This window comes from Dendropsophus ebraccatus, chromosome 3 (genome assembly GCF_027789765.1).
Source record: "Dendropsophus ebraccatus isolate aDenEbr1 chromosome 3, aDenEbr1.pat, whole genome shotgun sequence".
NCBI classification, from domain to species: Eukaryota; Metazoa; Chordata; class Amphibia; order Anura; family Hylidae; genus Dendropsophus; species Dendropsophus ebraccatus.
Genome location: NC_091456.1, coordinates 163,051,836 through 163,073,799, shown reverse-complemented (window position 1 = coordinate 163,073,799; position 21,964 = coordinate 163,051,836). Strand labels below are relative to the sequence as shown.

At 43.6% G+C, this 21,964-nt stretch overlaps 1 protein-coding gene across 1 annotated transcript in view; it reads left to right on the top strand.

Moving 5' to 3' along the window:
• Positions 1 to 21,964, top strand: part of NDUFS4 (NADH:ubiquinone oxidoreductase subunit S4) — a 137,011-nt gene that overhangs the window by 31,653 nt on the left and 83,394 nt on the right. Inside the window, exon 2 of the mRNA XM_069963045.1 lies at positions 8,847 to 8,925. Coding sequence (XP_069819146.1) covers positions 8,847 to 8,925 — 79 coding nt within the window. The remainder of the gene's footprint in view (positions 1 to 8,846; positions 8,926 to 21,964) is intronic.

Genomic DNA, 21,964 nt, shown 5'->3' with positions numbered 1-21,964 from the left:
TTTCCATCCGGAATTCCGTGGGGACTCCGCGTTCCACCCAAAGAATTGACAAGTCAATTCTTTGGGTGGATTCCACTAGAGCAGTGCTTCTCAAACTGAGGGGTAGGCCTCACCAGTGAGGCGCCCCCTAGTTGTTGGTGAGGCCCAACTGAGGAGCCAGTTATCACAAAGTGACTATGCAAAAATCTCCATTTTAGGAACATTATTAATTTATTTTGTACATGCTTTATTAGTATATAGAGCTTGGGAAATGGGGGAAATGAAGCCATAGCATTATACTTAGCTTTTAAATGGACTGTCACCACAGATAGTGAGGCCTAGGCATCCTCTTGGTCAGTCTGGTGAGGCCCAGGCATTGCCTTGGTCTGTTGGGTGAGGCACCAATAGAAAAAGTTTGAGAAGCATTGCATTAGAGGAAACCTATAGAAGTCAATGGGGCTTGAATTCTGCTTAAAATCCGCTTGCATTCCGCTCGATTTCCACTTGGATTCCGCTCAAATTTTGCTCAAATTCAGCACCTATTCTGCCAGAGCAGAATAGGCGAGGAATTTCAACCAGAAATCTTTCAGCTACAATTCCTCGAGAATTGCTCAGTGTGCATATACCCAAAAGGCTTATTCTCACACTACAGAGCGTGAAGCAGCAGGCTGGCATCGGTGGAGCTGGAAGTTTTTAAATCTTTGTGAAACTTCACTGATCCAGCCATGCGAGGATTCAAAACCTTTCAGCTCTCCCAGCATCGTTTGGGTCCTGACAAACCTGAGTGTACGTGAGGTTCGCTCATCCCTAGCGCCTAGTTCTTAAATGGCTCCTTACATTTGGGGCCGTTATTGGTGTAAACGCTTTTTACTTGTGTATATACCCAATTGTATGTATTTGTTTTTGTGATTCCAGTCTATCTTTTAGGATATCAAGATCTATTTCTTAAATTAAGAAGCCACATTCCTGTCCAAATTATACTAAAAAAAAAACCATAGACACAGAACATTTGTTTTAGCCCATTTCCATGTCAGTATGTGTTAAAAGATAATCTGCGTTCATTGTGTTCACATGTCTGTTTACGTGTTCTAAAGAATACGAGATCAACCCCGACTTAAAGGATTGAACGCTGTAAAGCTGGTGTGATAGCACATATGATTGCCTTCTAATCTAGCCAAGCCATCTACGCTATTCACACATCTGAGGCTTCTATAGAAGTTACTCCCACACAGTCATTGGTCCTTACCTCTGGAAATCAGACATGCGTGGTTCACAATCTGTTCGCATGCCCAATTGGTAGATGGCTGTAACATTTACCACCAAAGATGAAAGCTCTGTGGCATCTATCAGTCTTTTATGCTTAAATTTCCATGTCTATCATATGCACACATGTTTATAAATATAACACATTCAGTGCATTTCATAAACACTGTTATCTGACTAATACACTAATCTCAAAAAGTTAGGGACATTTGGCTTGCGGGTGAAACTTATGGTGATGGAGACATGGGACCTTTTGTACATGTTTGTGTGAATCCAGAACGGAAAAACATGCTTTTATTTAATTTTATTTTATTTAACTTCTGCTTGGGACTACCAAACCTTCTCCTATGTGACCAACCTTACCTACTAAACCTTCTCCTATGTCACTAACCTTACCTACTAAACCTTCTCCTATGTCACTAACCTTACCTACTAAACCTTCTCCTATGTCACTAACCTTACCTACTAAACCTTCTCCTATGTCACTAACCTTACCTACTAAACCTTCTTCTATGTCACTATCCTTACCTACCAAACCTTCTCCTATGTGACTAACCTTACCTACTAAACCTTCTCCTATGTCACTAACCTTACCTACCAAACCTTCTCCTATATCACTATACTTACCTACCAAACCTTCTCCTATGTCACTAACCTTACCTACCAAACCCTCTCCTATGTCACTAACCTTACCTACCAAACCTTCTCCTATGTCACTATCCTTACCTACCAAACCTTCTCCTATGTCACTATCCTTACCTACCAAACCTTCTCCTATGTCACTATCCTTACCTACCAAACCTTCTCCTATGTCGCTATCCTTACCTACCAACCTTTCTCCTATGTCACTATCCTTACCTACCAAACCTTCTCCTATGTCACTATCCTTACCTACCAAACCTTCTCCTATATCACTAACCTTACCTACCAAACCTTCTTCTATGTCACTATCTATACCTACCAAACCTTCTCCTTTATCACTAACCTCACCTACCAAACCTTCTTCTATGTATCTATCCTTACCTACCAAACCTTCTCCTATGTCACTATCCTTACCTACCAAACCTTCTCCTATGTCGCTATCCTTATCTACCAAACCTTCTCCTATGTCGCTATCCTTACCTACCAACCTTTCTCCTATGCCACTATCCTTACCTACCAAACCTTCTCCTATGTCACTATCCTTACCTACCAAACCTTCTCCTATATCACTAACCTTTTTTTTTAATCAAATAGTTTTTATTAAAGATTTTGCATTTTTAAAGTACACAAAACCGCAGGGAGGCTAGCACAGTAGCCCAAACCCTACGCAGAACAAAACAGAACACAAAATAAAAAAAGATACACAACAAATTGGCAGCAACCAATCTAGTTCAAGGGGCGACCCTTCAAAAGAGAAGAGATACGCATCAGTATAGAGAGTAAACCAGTAGATAGGTTCTATATCTTTCATTACACCTATATCACTAACCTTACCTACCAAACCTCCTTCTATGTCGCTATCCTTACTTACCAAACCTTCTCCTATGTCACTAACCTTACTTACCAAACCTTATCCTATGTGACTTACCTTACCTACCAAACCTTCTCCTATGTGACTAACCTTACCTACCAAACCTTCTCCTATGTTACTATTCTTACCTACCAAACCTTCTCCTATGTCACTATCCTTACCTACCAAACCTTCTATGTCACTATCCTTACCTACCAAACCTTCTCCTATGTCGCTATCCTTACCTGCCAAACCTTCTCCTATGTCACTAACCTTACCTACCAAACCTTCTCCCATGTCACTATCCTTACCTACCAAACCTTCTCCTATGTCACTATCCTTACCTACCAAACCTTCTCCTATGTCACTATCCTTACCTACCAAACCTTCTCCTATATCACTATCCTTACCTACCAAACCTTCTCCTATGTCACTATCCTTACCTACCAAACCTTCTCCTATGTCACTAACCTTACCTACCAACCTTTCTCCTATGTCACTATCCTTACCTACCAAACCTTCTCCTATGTCACTATCCTTACCTACCGAACCTTCTCCTATATCACTAACCTCACCTACCAAACCTTCTTCTATGTCTCTATCCTTACCTACCAAACCTTCTCCTATGTCACTAACCTTACCTACCAAACCTTCTCCTATGTCACTATCCTTACCTACCAAACCTTCTCCTATGTCACTAACCTCACCTACCAAACCTTCTTCTATGTCTCTATCCTTACCTACCAAACCTTCTCCTATGTGACTAACCTTACCTACCAAACCTTCTCCTATATCACTAACCTTACCTACCAAACCTTTTTTATGTAACTTACAAACATATTGAAAAGAATAGGACCCAGAACAGACCCTTGTGGCCACCACTTGTAACCAGTCTCTGCTCGGAATATACACCATTACCAACAACCCTCTGATATCTATGCTTCAGCCAACCACAAATCCACTGAACTATCCCGGAATAAAGTCCAATTTTATCTAACTTCTCTATCGGCTCTTTATGGGAAACTATCACAGGCTGAAGTCCAGATAGGCGATATCCCGGGCACCACCATCATCCAGCAGTTTTGTGGCATAATCAAAGAAATCAATGAGATTAGTCTGACAAGATCGGCCCACAGTAAAGCCATGCTGGTTTGGATCCATCAGGATCCATCCATTCAGGAGCTTGGAAACTCTTTTTGCCACAGAATAAAAGCATTTCTCTACATCCTGGAAGCACAGACAGATATACAAAAGGTACCATGTGTCTCCTTGTCCTAACAGCGTCTAAGGATACTGTAACACAGACTGATATTAGGGAGCGAGCAAGCGCCGACCTTTCATGTCAGCGCTCACTTGCTCTTCGTTCCCTGCTCGCTGCACAGACCTCGAGCGTGAAGTAGTTGGAGGGGCTGGCCAGACGATCTTTAGATTGACTGTCGTTATCACATTTATGGTTCATAAAACAACGATCAGCCAACATTGTGCATGTCGGCTGATCGTTGCCCTTCAACACAAGCTATTACACAAAATGATTATCGTCCGGAACAGCTGATAATCGGCCATGTACGGCTGATTCTCGCTTTATGTAATAGTACCCTTACAGTGTCAGCAATTTGCAATGTGAAGTACAGCTGACAGATTCCCTATAACTGCAAGAAGCTATCTATTCCATATCTCCAGAACTCCTGCTGAATGTATTCAACACCTAGTAGAATCTGTGGCAAAGAATAGCAATGGTGCTGAATGCCATAGGAGGTCTGAAACACTACTAGATAGGAGAATCTAAAAGAGCGGCCATTCTGCGTACATGCTTCTTTTAGGTCAGTTGATGAACACAGTTTGAAAAAAATAAAAAAAATACAGGTTCCAAGTTGCAGTGATGGAATAAATGAAAAATTACTCGGTCCAACAGCCAGGGCCGGGACAAGGAGTTTTGGTGCCCTAGGCAGAGAAGGCAAATGGCGCCCCCCCCCCCCACATTAGAAATGGTGCTCCCCGCACAGTATAATGCCCTGAATGTACCCCCACACTGTATTAAGAGCCCCAATACATACAGTAGTTACCTTATAACACTATTTCCACCATACAGTGATTACATATTACATGAAAACTGCACTGAACAGAACAGAAAGATATCCGCAATGATACCATTCCATAATACCGCCACACCATGACCCCTATCACTACAACCCTATAACTGAGCAGTTACATCCAGTGACTCACATGGGCCGTCTTCTCCGATCTGTCACATTTTCTTTTTCCCTCCATCCAGCCTGGACCACCTAGAAGTCGTCTTCTGGCTGTGAATCTTCTCTCCAGAATCTGTCAGAGAAACATTTTAGGCTCCAACACATACAGTAGTTAGCCCCCCTCTGTACCCCTATATAGTAGTTACACTCCTCTGTGCCCCCATAGTTTTAAGGTGTCCCTGTGCCCCAGTATTGTAGTAAAGCCCCTCTGTGCAGCCCCAATATAGTATAGACTGCTGTGTGCTGCCCCCAGAAATATATAGACCCCCTGAGTGCTCCCCCATAAATATATAGATCTCCTGTGTGCTCCCCCAGAAGTATATAGACCCCCTGTGTGCTCCCCAGAAGTATATAGAACCCCTGTGTGCTCTCCCAGAAGTATATAGACCCCGTGTGCTCCCCCAGTTATATATATAAATCCCCTGTGTGCTGCCCCCAGTTATACATAGACCCCCTGTGTGCTGCCCCCAGTTATACATAGACCCCCTGTGTGCTCCTCCAGTTATATATAGACCCCTGTGTGCTCCTCCAGTTATATATAGACCCCTGTGTGCTCCTCCAGTTATATATAGACCCCTGTGTGCTCTTCCAGTTATATATAGACCCCTGTGTGCTCTTCCAGTTATATATAGACCCCTGTGTGCTCTTCCAGTTATATATAGACCCCTGTGTGCTCTTCCAGTTATATATAGACCCCTGTGTGCTCCCTAACCCTTCCCATATAACAGTAATTCTCCAAAACAGACAAAAAAAACCCACTTATACTCACCTGGGCCATGCGTCTTCTTTTCACTGCACTCTTGTGGCAGAGTTACCTGCGGTCACAAGAGGCCGCTCTCCCCATCGCATAACAGTGCACCAACACATCCCTGACCCTGCAGAGCATCACATAACAGTGCACCCACACACCCCTGACCCTGCAGAACATCTCATATCTATGCACCCACACACCCCTGACCCTGCAGAACATCTCATATCTATGCACCCACACACCCCTGACCTGCAGAACATCTCACATCTATGCACCCACACACCCCTGACCTGCAGAACATCTCACATCTATGCACCCACACACCCCTGACCTGCAGAACATCTCACATCTATGCACCCACACACCCCTGACCTGCAGAACATCTCATATCTATGCACCCACACACCCCTGACCTGCAGAACATCTCACATCTATGCACCCACACACCCCTGACCTGCAGAACATCTCATATCTATGCACACCCCTCCCTGCAGAACATCTCATATCTATGCACACACACACACCTACAGAACATCTCATATCTATGCACACACACATCCCTGCAGAACATCTCATATCTATGCACCCACACACCCCTGACCTGCAGAACATCTCACATCTATGCACCCACACACCCCTGACCTGCAGAACATCTCATATCTATGCACACACCCCCCCTGCAGAACATCTCATATCTATGCGCACACACACACACACACACACCCCTGCAGAACATCTCATATCTATGCACCCCCCCCCTGCAGAACATCTCATATTTATGCACCCACACACCCCTGCAGAACATCTCATATCTATGCACACACCCCCCCTGCAGAACATCTCATATCTATGCACACACACACACACACCCCTGCAGAACATCTCATATCTATGCACACACCCCCTCCCCCTGCTGACCAGTGCCCTCAGTGTGGCTTACCTCCTGCTGATCTTATACACTGCCCTCACTGCCTCATAAACAGCCTAGGAAACTAGCTGCCTCATAGAGCCTAGCAAAGGAAGATAGCTCCTCCCACACTGGTCACATGGGCATGATGTCATCAAAGGTCCTTTACACCTCCTGGACACTCTATTCCTGCTGCTGTATGTAACAGTTACAGTGCAGGGCGGGCCGGCAGACAGGCAGGGGGCGAGCGGGGGGGTAGGATGGATGGGTAAATAAATTACTTACCCATCCAGATGGCGCCCCCTGACGTTTGGCGCCCTAGGCCATCGCCTACCCCTGCCTACTCTTTGTCCCGTCCCTGCCAACAGCGGCTAAAATAATTTCATAATCTTTTAACTGTTCATCATACCTGACCTCAGATGACGTCTGTGGACACCCATCATTGGGTTAGCTGCTTTTCCCATAGACTAAGTTCATTCTTCGCCTCAGGAAAGTGTGCGTATGTCCAGTGATTCATCCAAGTACAGTGTTTGCTCGCAGAGAATTAGATTTTTTTTTTCTTAAAATGGAGCCACACCTTCCCAAATTCTGCTCAAGAACTTTTTCCCCCCTCTGGTCATTCCAGTTAGCACTTTTTGTCTCAAGCCATGCAGCTAATACAATTTAACAAATACTTTCTTTTTCTTCTTCACCTCTGATGCCATCGTGTTGGGTTCAGAGTTTCAAGCTGCTTTATTACAGCTTTGTGTTCCTATGTCTGTTCGTGACAAACCCGCTACTGTACATTCACATAGAGCAATTTTTGCCACCGGCGGTCTCTCTGCAACAGGGAGCCTGTAGCAGACATAAAGTGCAGCCTGTTGTGAACTGCTAAATGGGAGACTGCCAAAAAACTCAGCAGCCTGAACTACTGTAACTGAGGAGAAAAAGGAGTTTGTGCTTACTCCTTCTTCATCTTTCATAGTTTTCCTTTCACTCTTCTTCTCCGCTCTTGCTCTTCCTCTTCCCCATCTTGGCCTGCTCTTTCTCTTCCCCCCTTTTGGGCAGCTCTTTCTCTTTCCCCCCTTTTGGGCAGCTCTTTCTCTTTCCCCCCTTTTGGGCAGCTCTTTCTCTTTCCCCCCTTTTGGGCAGCTCTTTCTCTTTCCCCCCTTTTGGGCAGCTCTTTCTCTTTCCCCCCTTTTGGGCAGCTCTTTCTCTTTCCCCTCTCGTCCCGCTCTTGCTCTTTCCCCTCTCGTCCCGCTCTTGCTCTTTCCCCTCTCGTCCCGCTCTTGCTTTTTCCCCTCTCGTCCCGCTCTTGCTCTTTCCCCTCTCGTCCCGCTCTTGCTCTTTCCTCTCTCGTCCCGCTCTTGCTCTTTCCTCTCTCGTCCCGCTCTTGCTCTTTCCTCTCTCGTCCCGCTCTTGCTCTTTCCTCTCTCGTCCCGCTCTTGCTCTTTCCTCTCTCGTCCCGCTCTTGCTCTTTCCTCTCTCGTCCCGCTCTTGCTCTTTCCTCTCTCGTCCCGCTCTTGCTCTTTCCTCTCTCGTCCCGCTCTTGCTCTTTCCTCTCTCGTCCCGCTCTTGCTCTTTCCTCTCTCGTCCCGCTCTTGCTCTTTCCTCTCTCGTCCCGCTCTTGCTCTTTCCTCTCTCGTCCCGCTCTTGCTCTTTCCTCTCTCGTCTCGCTCTTGCTCTTTCCCCTCTCGTCCCGCTCTTGCTCTTTTCCCTCTCGTCCCGCTCTTGCTCTTTTCCCTCTCGTCCCGCTCTTGCTCTTTTCCCTCTCGTCCCGCTCTTGCTCTTTCCCCTCTCGTCCCGCTCTTGCTCTTCCCCATCTCGTCCCGCTCTTTCCCCTCTCGTCCTGCTCTTGCTCTTCCCCATCTCGTCCCGCTCTTTCCCCTCTCGTCCCGCTCTTGCTCTTCCCCCCCCTCTTGGCCCGCTCTTGCTCTTCCCCCATCTCGTCCCGCTCTTTCCCCTCTCGTCCCGCTCTTGCTCTTCCCCCCCCTCTTGGCCCGCTCTTGCTCTTCCCCCCCTCTCGGCCTGCTCTTGCTCTTCCCCCCCACTCGGCCTGCTCTTGCTCTTCCCCCTCTCGGCCCGCTCTTGCTCTTCCTCCTCTCAGGACCCTTTTTTTTTTTTTTTTTTAAACTAAACGAATATTGTTATACCTACTTGTTCATGTATTGGATTGTTCATTGTGTCTCATTGTATGCACACTTAACTTTGATTTTTGCTTTGCAGGTCATTGGGCACTTCCACATGGAGGCAGGCACAGAACCAAACAAAAGACACAGAACTTATCACCGTAGATGAAAAAGTGGTAAGTAGGACAGTAGGCAACCTATACACGTGTAATAAATCAGTTCCTTTTGCAAGATATCTGTAAAAAAAAAGTCATAACACGCCAGTAAGTGCCACAATGCACCCCCCTCCCTTTCTAACGATTGGTGAAGGTACGGTACTCCATTCTCGCAGCGTATTTTCATTCTGCTGCAAGAATATATGAGAACATGCCTACTTGTCCGCGCTCCCCCAGTGCCCTCCTGCTTGCTTCTCCGAGTCCCCATCTTGGTTACTTATCACAAAACTTTGCAGGTCATAAGGACAGGGCTTCTTGAATCCATTATGCCCTAGATACTGGGTAATATTCTAGCATGACAACATTGTTGGTTGCCATCTATGGTATTGTTTCTTTTAAGGGTCACTCATCAATTTGTTATGTCCATAATTTTATTTCAGGAAAAAAAAGACTTTTTTAGCATTCGTAACAAAAGCAAGAGCGTTTTCGAAACCCTATAAATCATACGTCATCTGGATCAATTTTTTCTTAGTCTGGTACACTGTGATACACCTGGAAGCACATCCCGTATTCAAGCGTCCTCTGCCAAAAACCATTACGGCCTTTAATGGGACGACAGGATGAGCGGATTTATGTCCATAGTCATTACTGTGAACATAAAGTATCCGATACAAGCATCAGTCACAAGATCTCCCAGGCACGTGTGACGTAGATGGACACACACACAGAAACGTGCTTGCCAGTGTTTTCTGGGGGGGGGGGGGTTCTGTAGAGGCAGTAGCTTATATTAAATCAAACTCTCAGCTTATCCTTAATTTGCTTTCCTCTTTGAAATGATGACAGAATTGTTATTCATTATCTATCAGTGACGACTTTAGAATTACCATCGTAATAGTTGTCATTTCCTGAAGTCACTTTTTGAAAAGACTACAAGCATACCAATAACTTTAAAAGCCTGCATGATGGTGACAAGGTTTACTGCTCCTACGGTTGTTATTGAGCCCTTAAGAGTTCCCTCCAATGTATTTGTTCTTCTTTTCATTTCAAGGGACATGATCAGAGTTCCTCTGTTTGGTTGCGTTCACTCTAAGGAAAACAGGCGGAATTCCGTGGCGGGAGCTCCACTCGAAATCCAGTCTGCCTCAGTGTGTCTATGGGGTGCCTTGTGCGCCTCCGCTCTCTGCCCCTCTTTGCTCCGTGAAGCTTCCCATTGACACACTGAGGCAGGCGGGATTTCAGCTGTTATACTCAGTGTGAACATAGCCTTAGGTTAGGAGGAGGTTCCATTAAAGGGAAACTTGGGATAGCCTTGGTTTAAACAAAAAATTCTAAAAGCACCAGGTTCTTGCCCATGTTGGCTGCTGACATTGTACATCTTATTTTGACGTCCTTCTGTTCCTCAGATGCACTTTCCCGACTGCTCTCTATCACTCACTTGCTACTCTGACCATAGGTTACATCTCCCGGTAGTCTTTGCGATACACGGTTTTGCCGCCATCTTTTGCCCAGATTGTAACCCCGGCATCTCCCTGCCCCCTCACTGCCGTATCTCTGCCCTGTCTCCACCCTGCCCCACCCCCCAAGCTGAATTGGTGCTTCAAATGACATTCTGCTTTTGGCTTGAGCTGTTTGAAAGCTTGAACAGCAGGCCATGTGACTCCTAGTTGCACCTAGTGGCCAATACTATTTTTTCTGAAGCAAGAAATACATTTTGGTAAATTAAGTGAATTACAGATATGTTATGACATGGGCTACTCAATTGAGGAATGTTGTTTGGAGTGGGCAATTTTCTTTAATTTTTTTTTTATCATGTTACTTCTAACAACAATTGCGACACCAAAAGTACAAAATTGGAATTGCAACTGGTTATGTTCAAACAGTGACAATTTTATAGCTTTTAAAAGGTAAGATGACCCCCCCCCCCCCCCCCCCCACGGCTGTCTGTTTAAAACATTCCTTGCACTTTTGCAATTTTCTCCTATCATTTTTCGCATTGCGTTTTGCTATGACTATTTGTTTGCGTGTGTTAGTGTTTGCATTGATGTGCGACCTTGGCTGTTGGATGCATGTTCTTATCCGCATGTTGTTCAGGCACAATGATCCTAGAGTACCCAGTTTTTCTGCCAGCTTTCCAGAAGCTTGGAAAAGGTTGCATATAAACTTTTCCATTCTAACAAAGAATTTAACATGGTCAAAAATTCCTCTCATTCTTCTATTGCTCTCTTAACCTGAGTGCACGACTCCGGAACTTCTGGATTACACATTTTTGTTCCAGTTCCTACTTAAAATAGCGCTCAGGTAGTAAAAAGAAAAATGTTTTCCCAGACAGTATGGATTCGCTAAATGGGGATGCTGCCTGGTAAATTTACTTACCAGCGGCTTTATTTCCAAACTTAGAGGCCCGTCGGTCCAGCTGTTACATCACTTGACCAGTGTCATCTGTGTGGATTGGAAGTCACCCTATTCATTCCTAATGGGCTAACATCAAATGTCCCATAGAAATGATAGGTGAAGGTGTCGTTCAGTCCACACTGTGCATTTCCAGTGGTCACGTGATATAACAGTGATGGCTAGCGATTGCCCAGACACCTTACCTCTCCCTTCTCCTGGTTTTCTCTCCTGTGCTTCGCAGCTTCCCGGTCCCAGCGGCTGCAGCATCTGAGCGGCCTGTTAGCTGACACTGACACCTGTCAGTGGCCTAAAGCTGCTGAGCACAGGAGAGAAGACCAGGATCGGGAGAGGTAAGGTAACAGGTGTTTGGGCAAGGGCTGCATGGACATCACCAACAATGTCCATGCAGTCCTTACTGCCTGATTATCGGGCCGTGTAATAGGTCCAGTAAACGAGCCCTGATCTAGCAGATCAGCGCTTTACTAAAATGATCGCGCCATAGAGTAATAGGATCCAAAGTCATCTTGGGAGACTAGATAGACTAGCTCACTGAAGGATCAGGTTACAGCTGCCCATGGAGGTCTATGGAAATGAAGAGAGGGAGAGAGAGAAAAGGGGATGTAGACAGGGAGAGAAGGAGCTTATAGTGAGTATTAGATGTCTCCCCAATGCTTCATTCACAGCTTTGACTGCCAAGTAGTGCTCTGTAATGTCCTCTATGCTGCTACTGCTTCTATGTGTGTGCAGTATGTGTGACACATGGAAGCTTGCCCTCCACATATTAGTACAGGGACAACTGGAAAAATAGGGATGGAGCCTGATGATTTTTATATAATGGAGCCTGAAATGGAGCAACAGCTTGTCCTGAAAAGTTATCTGAAAGCACAGGTACATAATGAAACAAATATAAGCAACCATGTAGTTACTTTACAGCCATATATCCAGGTCTGGGAGGGATGTCTGTCAGGGTATGTGTGCATCACAGAGGTGAAGCCAGCATTTGCTATTCCTCTTCCTTGAGCCCGAGCAGCATCTTTGTACAAGAAACGTTCATTCCGAGACAGCCATTCATCTGTATGTCAATTGTGTGATACTTCATTGGTGCAGGAGAAGTGTATGTCTGGCTGCAGCTCCCCCCTTGAACTGTTTTTGGTGGGGTGCTGGACCGGGAGTGATCAGCTGATCGCCCTTGGGATCAGATTATGAAAGGGGGGTGGTACAACCCATTTATTAAAACCATTGTCATCCGCTGAGCTTATGAGCTACATCCAGACATTTCTTTAGTTTTTCTCCAGGCAATTTAAGGATAACTACAATAGGTGGTCTGAGAATTGTCATCTGCACCCAGAAAATAAAAATATTCATAGCAAATAAAAAAAAGTATGAATGTTTGCTTGGCGGTCCTCCAAACATATTACATTTTCCATCTTGGACTTAAGTAATCCTTTAAAGTTTTTCTAAGAATCCCCTTACCCCAGGAGCTGCTGATTGGAGCGCTGCTCTGACTGCTCTATGTAGTGAACTATTCATTGAATGCATGGAAGGATCAAAGTACCCAGCGTTCCCTCACCCATGGCTATGAAGGTGTGAAGTCCATGGGAGAGAACAACACCTCTGTTACTGTACTTTACTAGAACTAAGCATTATATTCCCATTATGACAGCTGGAATACAATCGGTAAAAGAAAGAAAATCGATGACATTCCTCTTCTAATTACTAGCAGATTAGAGTTTTGGCAAATCTCTCTTAAAGCGCTCTGCAATGTGTGGTCTGTTATTTCATATGCAACCTGATATTTATACATATTCCAAGCACAGGACTCGGGGAGACGTCCAGCGTTCCAGCTAATGGGTCACAGGAAATATATACTTGTCATTATATCTCAAAAATGTTTTGTATGTTTTTGTTTTTTTCAATTAAACTGAAATATACATTCACAAAAAAGTATTATATAATCTACGTTGATCAGTCATAACATTGAAATCACCTGCTTAATATTGTGTAGGCAAAACACCTGTGATTTATCAAGATATGGGCTCCACAAGACCCCTGAAGGTGCCCGTGAGATCTGATATTAAGTGTTTTCAGAGGTTAATGGGAGTTAAGTAAACAGCATAGTTGTTTACGGAGTTCACATTAAAGGGTTTGTCTGGGAAAAACTCATACTTAGCCATCCTGCCAGTGCTGGAGGTGACATGTCAGTTATGTATACTTACCTGTCCAACTCCCCCACCATTGCCAGTTCCTGGGCTGCCTGCTCTGCACCCCTGTCTGCATTTCCATAACATCCGATGACATGTCACTCCCACTGGAAATTCCTCTATGCTGACTGGCCGTTTCCTATGGGAACGGGATGTCAATGGATGTTATGTAAACACTGATAGCGGCACAGAGCAGGCATTCCAGCAACCAGCAGCAGCGGGGCAATAGGACAGGTAAGTATACATTACATGTCACCTTCAGCCCTGGCAGGATGGCATTCAAGGGGGGCAAGGGGGCATTCACATGTTCCGTGAAACACAGAACCTACATCAGGTAGGCTGTGTATTGTAATGAATCACTGCCCAGCATCGATATGATGCTGGCAGCGGGGAAAGTGTTGCTGTGTCACTAAAGTCCTGCAAAGATTCAAACTCTTTCCTCGCTCCCGGCATCATAATGATACATGATGCCAGGCTGTGGTTCATTCCACTATACAGCTTACGCATCTGTAGGTTCCTTGTTTCTTGAAACGTGTGAATGCTCCCATTGTATGAATTTTTCCAAGACAACACATTTAAAGGTCCCCATACACCCTATTCTTTAGAATTTTTAATAGGGGAGGCAAGAGCAGACAAGGTAGCGACACATCTCCCAATACCTGACGGCTGAACGATAGTTTGGCACTAAATTACTGAAGGTGTATGGCTACCTTTACCTTCAATAAGCTCTCCATTTCCCTCCCCTAATTAAAGTTTAAAACAACCCTCCATATTACCTTCAGCATAGGCAAATAAAGTAGGGCAGTAACCCCACTATCGCTCTGCCACAGCTTTGCTTGACCTCATTTTTTGTTAAATCTTTTATCCTTCAAATCAATTGATTTCAGAAAGTTATATAGATTTGTAATTTTACTTCTTTTAAAAATCTCAAATCTTCCCATACTTATCAGCTGCTGTATGTCTTGCAGGAAGTGGCTTATTCTTTCCATTCTGATACAGTGCTCTCTGCTGCCATCTTTGTCTGAGACAGGAACTGTCCAGAAAAGTAGCAAATCCCCATAGGAAACCTCTCTTGCTCTGGACAGTTCTGTCTTGGACTGAGATGTCATCAGAGAGCACTGTGTCAGACTGAAAAGAATACACCACTTCCTGCAGGACATACAGCAGTTGATAAGTATGGGCAGAATTTTAAATAGAAGTAAATTAAAAATCTACTTAACTTTCTGAGACAAGTTGATCTGAAAGAAAAAGATTTTTGCGATCCTCTCTGCACATGGTTATGTTATGGGGTATCCTAGGAATATACCCCATTAAGCTATACATTCTGTGCTGCACCCTAGACTCTCCTATATAGATTCCTCATTTGCTCCCCAGCTGAGACAAATGTTCCAAGAAAACAAAAACCTCTTCGTTTGATTCTAGGAATCGGAGACATTCCTAAAAATGACCAGAAAAAAAAATGATCTTGCATGAATAAAACATCTCCCCTTTGAAGAGCACGATACATCCACAGATACCAGGGTCTTTAAGTTTTTTGTTGACAAGTAGAACATAGCCGTAATTTTTTCCAGGCAGCGGCTTCCAGAAAAATCCCATTATGTCCTTTTCCTGCTTGTTTACTTCATCCCGCGCCGCCTGTACTATTTAGTTCTCGCATTGATTTCCTCGCTGTTAAAATGAGTTTAATCCATTGAAGTTTGTGCTTCTCGACTGTTCAATCGAAGGCAGTTTTCACACTAAACCTAGAAAGCAGCATGATACTGGCACCGGTAAACATGACCTAATGCTACAATTGGGTTACTCTTCTGCTGTGCAGCTGGCAGGGAAGTGGATTACACGAAAGCTGTAACGTATTACATGGCAAAAACACCCGCTTCCTTTACATTTTCTTATGTTCTGTGCTGCCGAATATCAGGGGCCTTTACTTACATCATCACCTTGAGTTTTTTTTTTTTTTTTCTTGGAGTTGGTAAAAGAGATAAAGTAGCCAGAAGTAAAAATATAATGGGTATGAAGGCGAATACCATGAGTAGTTATGTATGCCAGTAGTTAAGTCAGTGTGTGTATATGTATATGTATATATATATATATATATATATATAGATAGATATATATATATATATATATATATATATATATATATATATATATATATATATATATATAGTTATAGATAGATTTTACTTCAGGGTTTGAGTTGTTATGTATGTGATACCATCTTGATTTCAAGGTAAGTATGAATATGCTGAGAAGACCATAGACCTTAGAGCTCCGCTTTTGAGCGATAATCGGCTCATGTAAACACAGCGAACGATCAAGCGACGAGCGATAAATCGTTCATTGTGATCTTTCAACATGTTCTTAAATCATTGTTGGTCGTTCATAAAAATTCGCAGATCGCTTTGTGTAAACAGTCTTTCACCGAATCACCCTATGTGTGAGATAGGCTTAAGCAATCTTAAAGGGAACCTGTCAACCCCCGTGCCGGGGTGATAGGCTCCCGACCCCACGCTACAGCCCCCTATACTCACCTGATCCTGCCGGGTCCCGCTTCTGGATTCGGTCGGGTCACGGAGATCTCAGCCGCTGCAGCCCGGCGCGAGCGCTGAGAGAGGAGTCCAACGCTCATAGAAAATTTTTTTTTTGCAGAAATCAATAGTCCAGGCGATTTTAAGAAACTTTGTAATTGGGTTTATTAGCCGAAAAATGCATTTTTATTATGAAAAAGCAGTTTGAAGCTCTTCCCCCTGTCTTCATTGTTCTCCTATGGAGAGCGTTAAATAAAAGACCAAAACAGGACAACAAAGAGTTAATCTACAAATACCTCACCCTTTATCTCCTCTGACAGTCACCACTGACCTCTCTGAGCACTGATTATAGCTGTCACCCAGCTCCTTGCCTATAATCCTCTCTTATCTGCTTTCTGCTGTCTAACTCCCTCCTCCCCCCTCCCCTCTCCCTAGAACAGACTGGATACGTCTGATGCAACAAGTCACAATTTCCTGATTTTTTGCAGTGCATGGAAAAGAGGAGGGAGGGGGGGACCTGGAAAAAAAGGCTTTTTAAATGCAGGTAATGGCAGATTTGGCTAATAAACCCAATCACAAAGTTTCTTAAAATCGCCTGGACTATTGATTTCTGCAAAATAAATAAATACACGACAGTGACTAGGGATGGTCCGAACCTGCCGAGGTTCGGGTTCGTATGAACCCGAACGCTTGGCATCAGGTTCCCGCTGTCTGCCCGCTCCGTGGAGCGGGCGGATACAGCGGGAGGAACGCCTGGAAAACTGGGATACAGCCTATGGCTATGGCTGTATCCTATTTTTCCAGGCGGTCCTCCCGCTGGATCTGCCGGCTGCACGGAGCGGGCAGACAGCGGGAATCATTACCGAGGGTTCGGGTTCGTACGAACCTGAAACGAACTCGGTTCGGACCATCCCTAACAGTGACTCTTTAAAGCGATCGCCATAACGATTTTTTCAATCGATATATCATTCCATCTAAACGCTGATCGTTATAAAAAACATATTGTTACTTCAAAATCGTTAATTGTTCGATTGGGCGAATTATCGTTCCATGTAAACGCAGCATTAACCAGATTATTTAGCATCCAAGTCTGCACCTGTGCACCACATCCACACTTGTATAGATATTGAAGGGGTACTCTGGAGAATTTTTTTTTTTTTATCAAATCAACTAGTGTCAGAAAGTTCTACTGAGGTTTTGACTACTTTTAAAAGTGATAAGCCGTCCGGTACTTATCAGTTGCTGTATGTCTTGCAGGAAGTGGTGTATTTTTTACATTCTTACTTAGTGCTCTCTGCTGCCATCTCTGCCTATAACAGGTACCGTCCAGAGCAGTAACAAATCCCCATAGTAAACCTCTCCTGCTTTGGACAGTTCTTGTCATGGACAGAGGTGGCAGCAAAGAGCACTGGGTCAGACTAGAAAATATACACCACTTCCTGCAGGACATACAGCAGCTGACACTGAAATTCCTGAGATTTTTAGACAGTCATTATTTACGCATCTGTAAAACTTTCTGACACCAGTTGATTAAGAAAAACAAAACAAAAAACAAAACATTTTATTGCACTGTGTAGTGTAGTGAAGGGGCCACTGATGATCATGAGGATCCTATCATTTAGACCTTAAAATGTATCTGTAGGGGATGTGAAATAAAGCAAGGTTGCATTTATAATAATTATTTAGTTCTCATGCTTTAATACAAAGCTTATACTTACTTGTATCCAGGTTGAGTCTCCTAGAGGCAGCTTTTTAGTCTTGTGCTGGTTAAAAAAGAGACCAAGCACATAAAGTCTGGGTAATCTGCGCACTCACAGTGAAGGCAGTCATTTTAGGCTGGGTTCACACATTTTTGCAATCCGTTTTTTTTCATCCATTTTTGCAAAAAAGGGATGGAAAAATATTTGCATTCGTGTGCATCTGTTTTGATCAATTTTTCCATTGACTTACATTAGAAAAAAAAACATCAGTTCTTTTAAGACACAAAAATGAGGTTGACTATGTTTTTGTGTTCGTGTAATTCAATGGGAAAAACGGATGCACACAAATTCCTACGTTTTTTCCATCTGTTTTTTTGCAAAAATGTAGTCTGAACCCAGCCTTATAGACGCATGCATTGAGCCATGTCACTCTGTACTGGTGTTTAGACCTTATTCACACATTCCGAATATTTGCAGGACTGTAATGAAGCAGCTCCCTCTGTCTCCTACCAATCAGCTTCTAGCATTCTTCTGATCTTACTTCCTGTATGCAGATGTCTTATGCCCTCGGGAATGCTGGGATTTATCGTTTTACTGTATAAACCTCCGTTTCTTTGATCATTCGTCTCTTCATTCCGCCATGATTATAATGAGGACAGACTGTTTTGGAATGTAGCTTGTAAGTCATTTTACAGAGAAAACAATTTGTATCATCCATAAAAAGTAGAAATTGACTTCAGGATGACAACTAAATTCTATCCTCTAGAATATAAAGTAACATAATATGCCGCCCTTCCAAAATGTGTTTTTTTATTTTAAACCAAACAGATAAAAAAAAAACCCACTCTCCTTCTACCCTTCATACAGAGTCTCAATGTTTGCAGGTTTAGGCTGGGTTCACACTACTTACATTTCAGTCAGTATTGTGGTCCTCATATTGCAACCAAAACCAGGAGTGGATTAAAAACACAGAAAGGATCTGTTCACACACTGGTGAAATTGAGTGGATGGCCGCCATTTAATGGCAAATATTTGCTGTTATTTTAGAACAGCGGCTGTTATATTGAAATAATGGCCGTTATTTACTGTTATATGGCGGCCATCCACTCAATTTCACCATTGTGTGAACAGATCCTTTCTGTGTTTTTAATCCACTCCTGGTTTTGGTTGCAATATGAGCACCACAATACTGACTGAAATATACATAGTGTGAACCCAGCCTTAGGCTGCGTTCACACTATGTATATTTCAGTCAGTATATTTCAGTCAGTATTGCAACCAAAACCAGGAGTGGATTAAAAACACAGAAAGGCTCTGTTCACACAATGGTGAAATACGGCCATTATTTCAATATAACAGCCGTTGTTCTAATCCACTCCTGGTTTTGGTTGCAATACTGACTGAAATATACATATACTGACTAAAATATACGTAGTGTGAACGCAGCCCTAGTCTGTTAGGCTTAGTTTTCATTGTATGGCATATGTACCTATGGGTAATTATGCAATGTATATACAGCCTATGGTTGTATCCATATTTTTCCAGACTCCCTAGGGCTGCATCCAACTTCTTCAGCCACCGGTATTCCAATGACGAACAATCAGACTCAAGCATGCTCAGGCTGCGCTCATCTCCACTCATGAAGCATCTAACTGCTGAGGCTTGTGTTCCTGGTCCGGACAGATCTCACCATACATTGTCCTTGACTGTCCAAATTATAGTATATGGGTAAATGTGCGCTCTTGTTTCTCCGTTCTGATTTGTACTAATTCTGTAGAAAATATACCCTTGGTCAAGGCTAGGATTCCCTAGTGTCAGAAACCATTCCGTAGATGTCCTTCATTGCCTACACATGACCTCTGCAAACTATGCTGGATGCTGAGCCGACAGACTTAAAGCTTCAATTGAGCTAAAATAATGTTTTTACATGAACATTAGCTAGGGGAGGAATATTTCTCAATTTAGGGAAAGGAAATCTACAAATTAGAAACATGCTGACAGATAAGGAAATAGATTTGAGGAAGTCTGACCTTGATAAAGTTGACACAGCTCAGGTTTCATACAAGGCATGTCCTGTATTGCTGCTGGGAGAAGAGAATAGCTACTGATGAAGGTATGACATATATATCAGAAGATGGCAAAAATCTCTGGCTCCTTGTCCTATACAAATTGAAGTCGTACAAGGAATTTGGATTCACGTCAATGTGATGTGACTGTTCTCACCCACCTGGCTTGGAGGCTTTGTTTCTCTCTCTTTACAGTATACTTATTCAGGGGATGCCTTCTTTTAGAAACATATACCCTGGCATAAAGTTCTAGGCCTTTCCCGTAACTTTCTACTTCCAATATCCTACTATAGAAGTTACTTTGGTTTCAAACATCCTTGAATTTCACCACAAGAGTCTTTTAAAATTAGGTGTGAAGAGATCATCACTTATGCTAGACATTTTACTAGTTTACTAAAGGCAGCCATACACCTTCAATAACTGACGGCCAAATGATCAACGCTCATCTTCTCCATACATAGGAACGTGCTTTCTATGGGGAGGGGAGCAGTAAGCTGCAGCACAAGAGCTCTGGCTGTGGCTTAAAGGGGTTATCCGGGTAACAAAAACAATATTCTAAACAATCCGTCTTCCCAATACACTCTATGCCTAATATACATGTATAACCTATTTTGCACCCTTTTCCTGTGTTTATTTTCTCATTCTTATCGACTCTTATTGTCTAAAATCCTCTACTCTCGGTCCACTCAGACCATGCTCAGCTTCCTCTTCCTCCCCTACCTTTGTAGACACCGGACATGTGATCTCCTCTCTAGGGGCTGGGTTAGCTGTCTATTGAATTGGTAACCTGACCCCCAGGAGACATCATCTGCATCATCTCCATGCACCTGTGCTGCCTTCATAGTCTTATATAGTCTTCATAGTCCCTGAGCCTAGGTTTCTGTAATATGAAGCGTTATAGTTCTATCTCTGCTTGCTGTCAGTGAATGCAGACATATGTACCTGTCTTTGTGTCACAGCTCTGTGTATTGTAAGTGTTATAGGTGTTCTTAGAGTCTGGATGGAACTAGATCGTTTTCATTCACAGTCAGCAAGCAGAGATCTAAACTTACACTACACCCCCCATCCTCGGTAAACAGAAGCCCATTGTCCAGCACGTATTACACCATGCGCACGTCAGCTCTGCTACATCATCAGCTAGTATGGAATACATATTGGGGTTATGTGATGCAAAAACGGTGGGAAAAAAAACAGTCTTATGTTTACTGTGTAATAGCAGTGGGCAGGAAAGAAAGCTAATGTGTGGAGTAAGCAAATGGACCAATCAGGGAGATGCATGATGGGAAATGTAGTTTTCTATCTTGGTTATAGATCGGCTTTTAGAAAAACTTGTAACTCAGGAATGGCAGCAGCTAGAAAGACAGGACCAAAATCTTCAGTCTCGCACAATAAAATAATACCAAATTACAGCCATGGTTTTTGCAATAGCAGGTCAGAAATAATGAACATGTTTATGATCTGGATGGTCGCAATCTGTTACGGACCTTATTCTGTATGCTACGTGCACTGCCGGACAATTTCCTATTGACTTAAAGTAGAAGTCTGGCAAAAAGTCTTATTGTATTGCCCCCCAAACGTTATACAAATCACCAATATACACTTATTACGGGAAATGCTTATAAAGGGCTTTCCCTGCACTTACCACTGCATCAAGGCTTCACTTCCTGGATAACATGGTGATGTCACTTCCTGGATAACATGGTAATGTCACTTCCTGGATAACATGGTGATGTCACTTCCTGGATAACATAGTGATGTCACTTCCTGGATAACATGGTGATGTCACTTCCTGGATAACATGGTGATGTCACGACCCGACTCCCAGAGCTGTGCGGGCTGTGGCTGCTGGAGAGGATGATGGCAGAGGGATGCTCAGTGTCCCTCCAGTACTCTGTGTCCCTCAGTGTCCCCCTGCCATCATCCTCTCCAGCAGCCACAGCCCGCACAGCTCTGGGAGTCTGGTCAGGACATCACCATGTTATCCAGGAAGTGACATCACCATGTTATCCAGGAAGTGACATCACCATGTTATCCAGGAAGTGACATCACCATGTTATCCAGGAAGTGACATCACCATGTTATCCAGGAAGTGACATCACAATGTTATCCAGGAAGTGAAACCTTGATGCAGTAGTAAGGGGAAATATAATACTTTAATAAAACTTTTTGCTGGA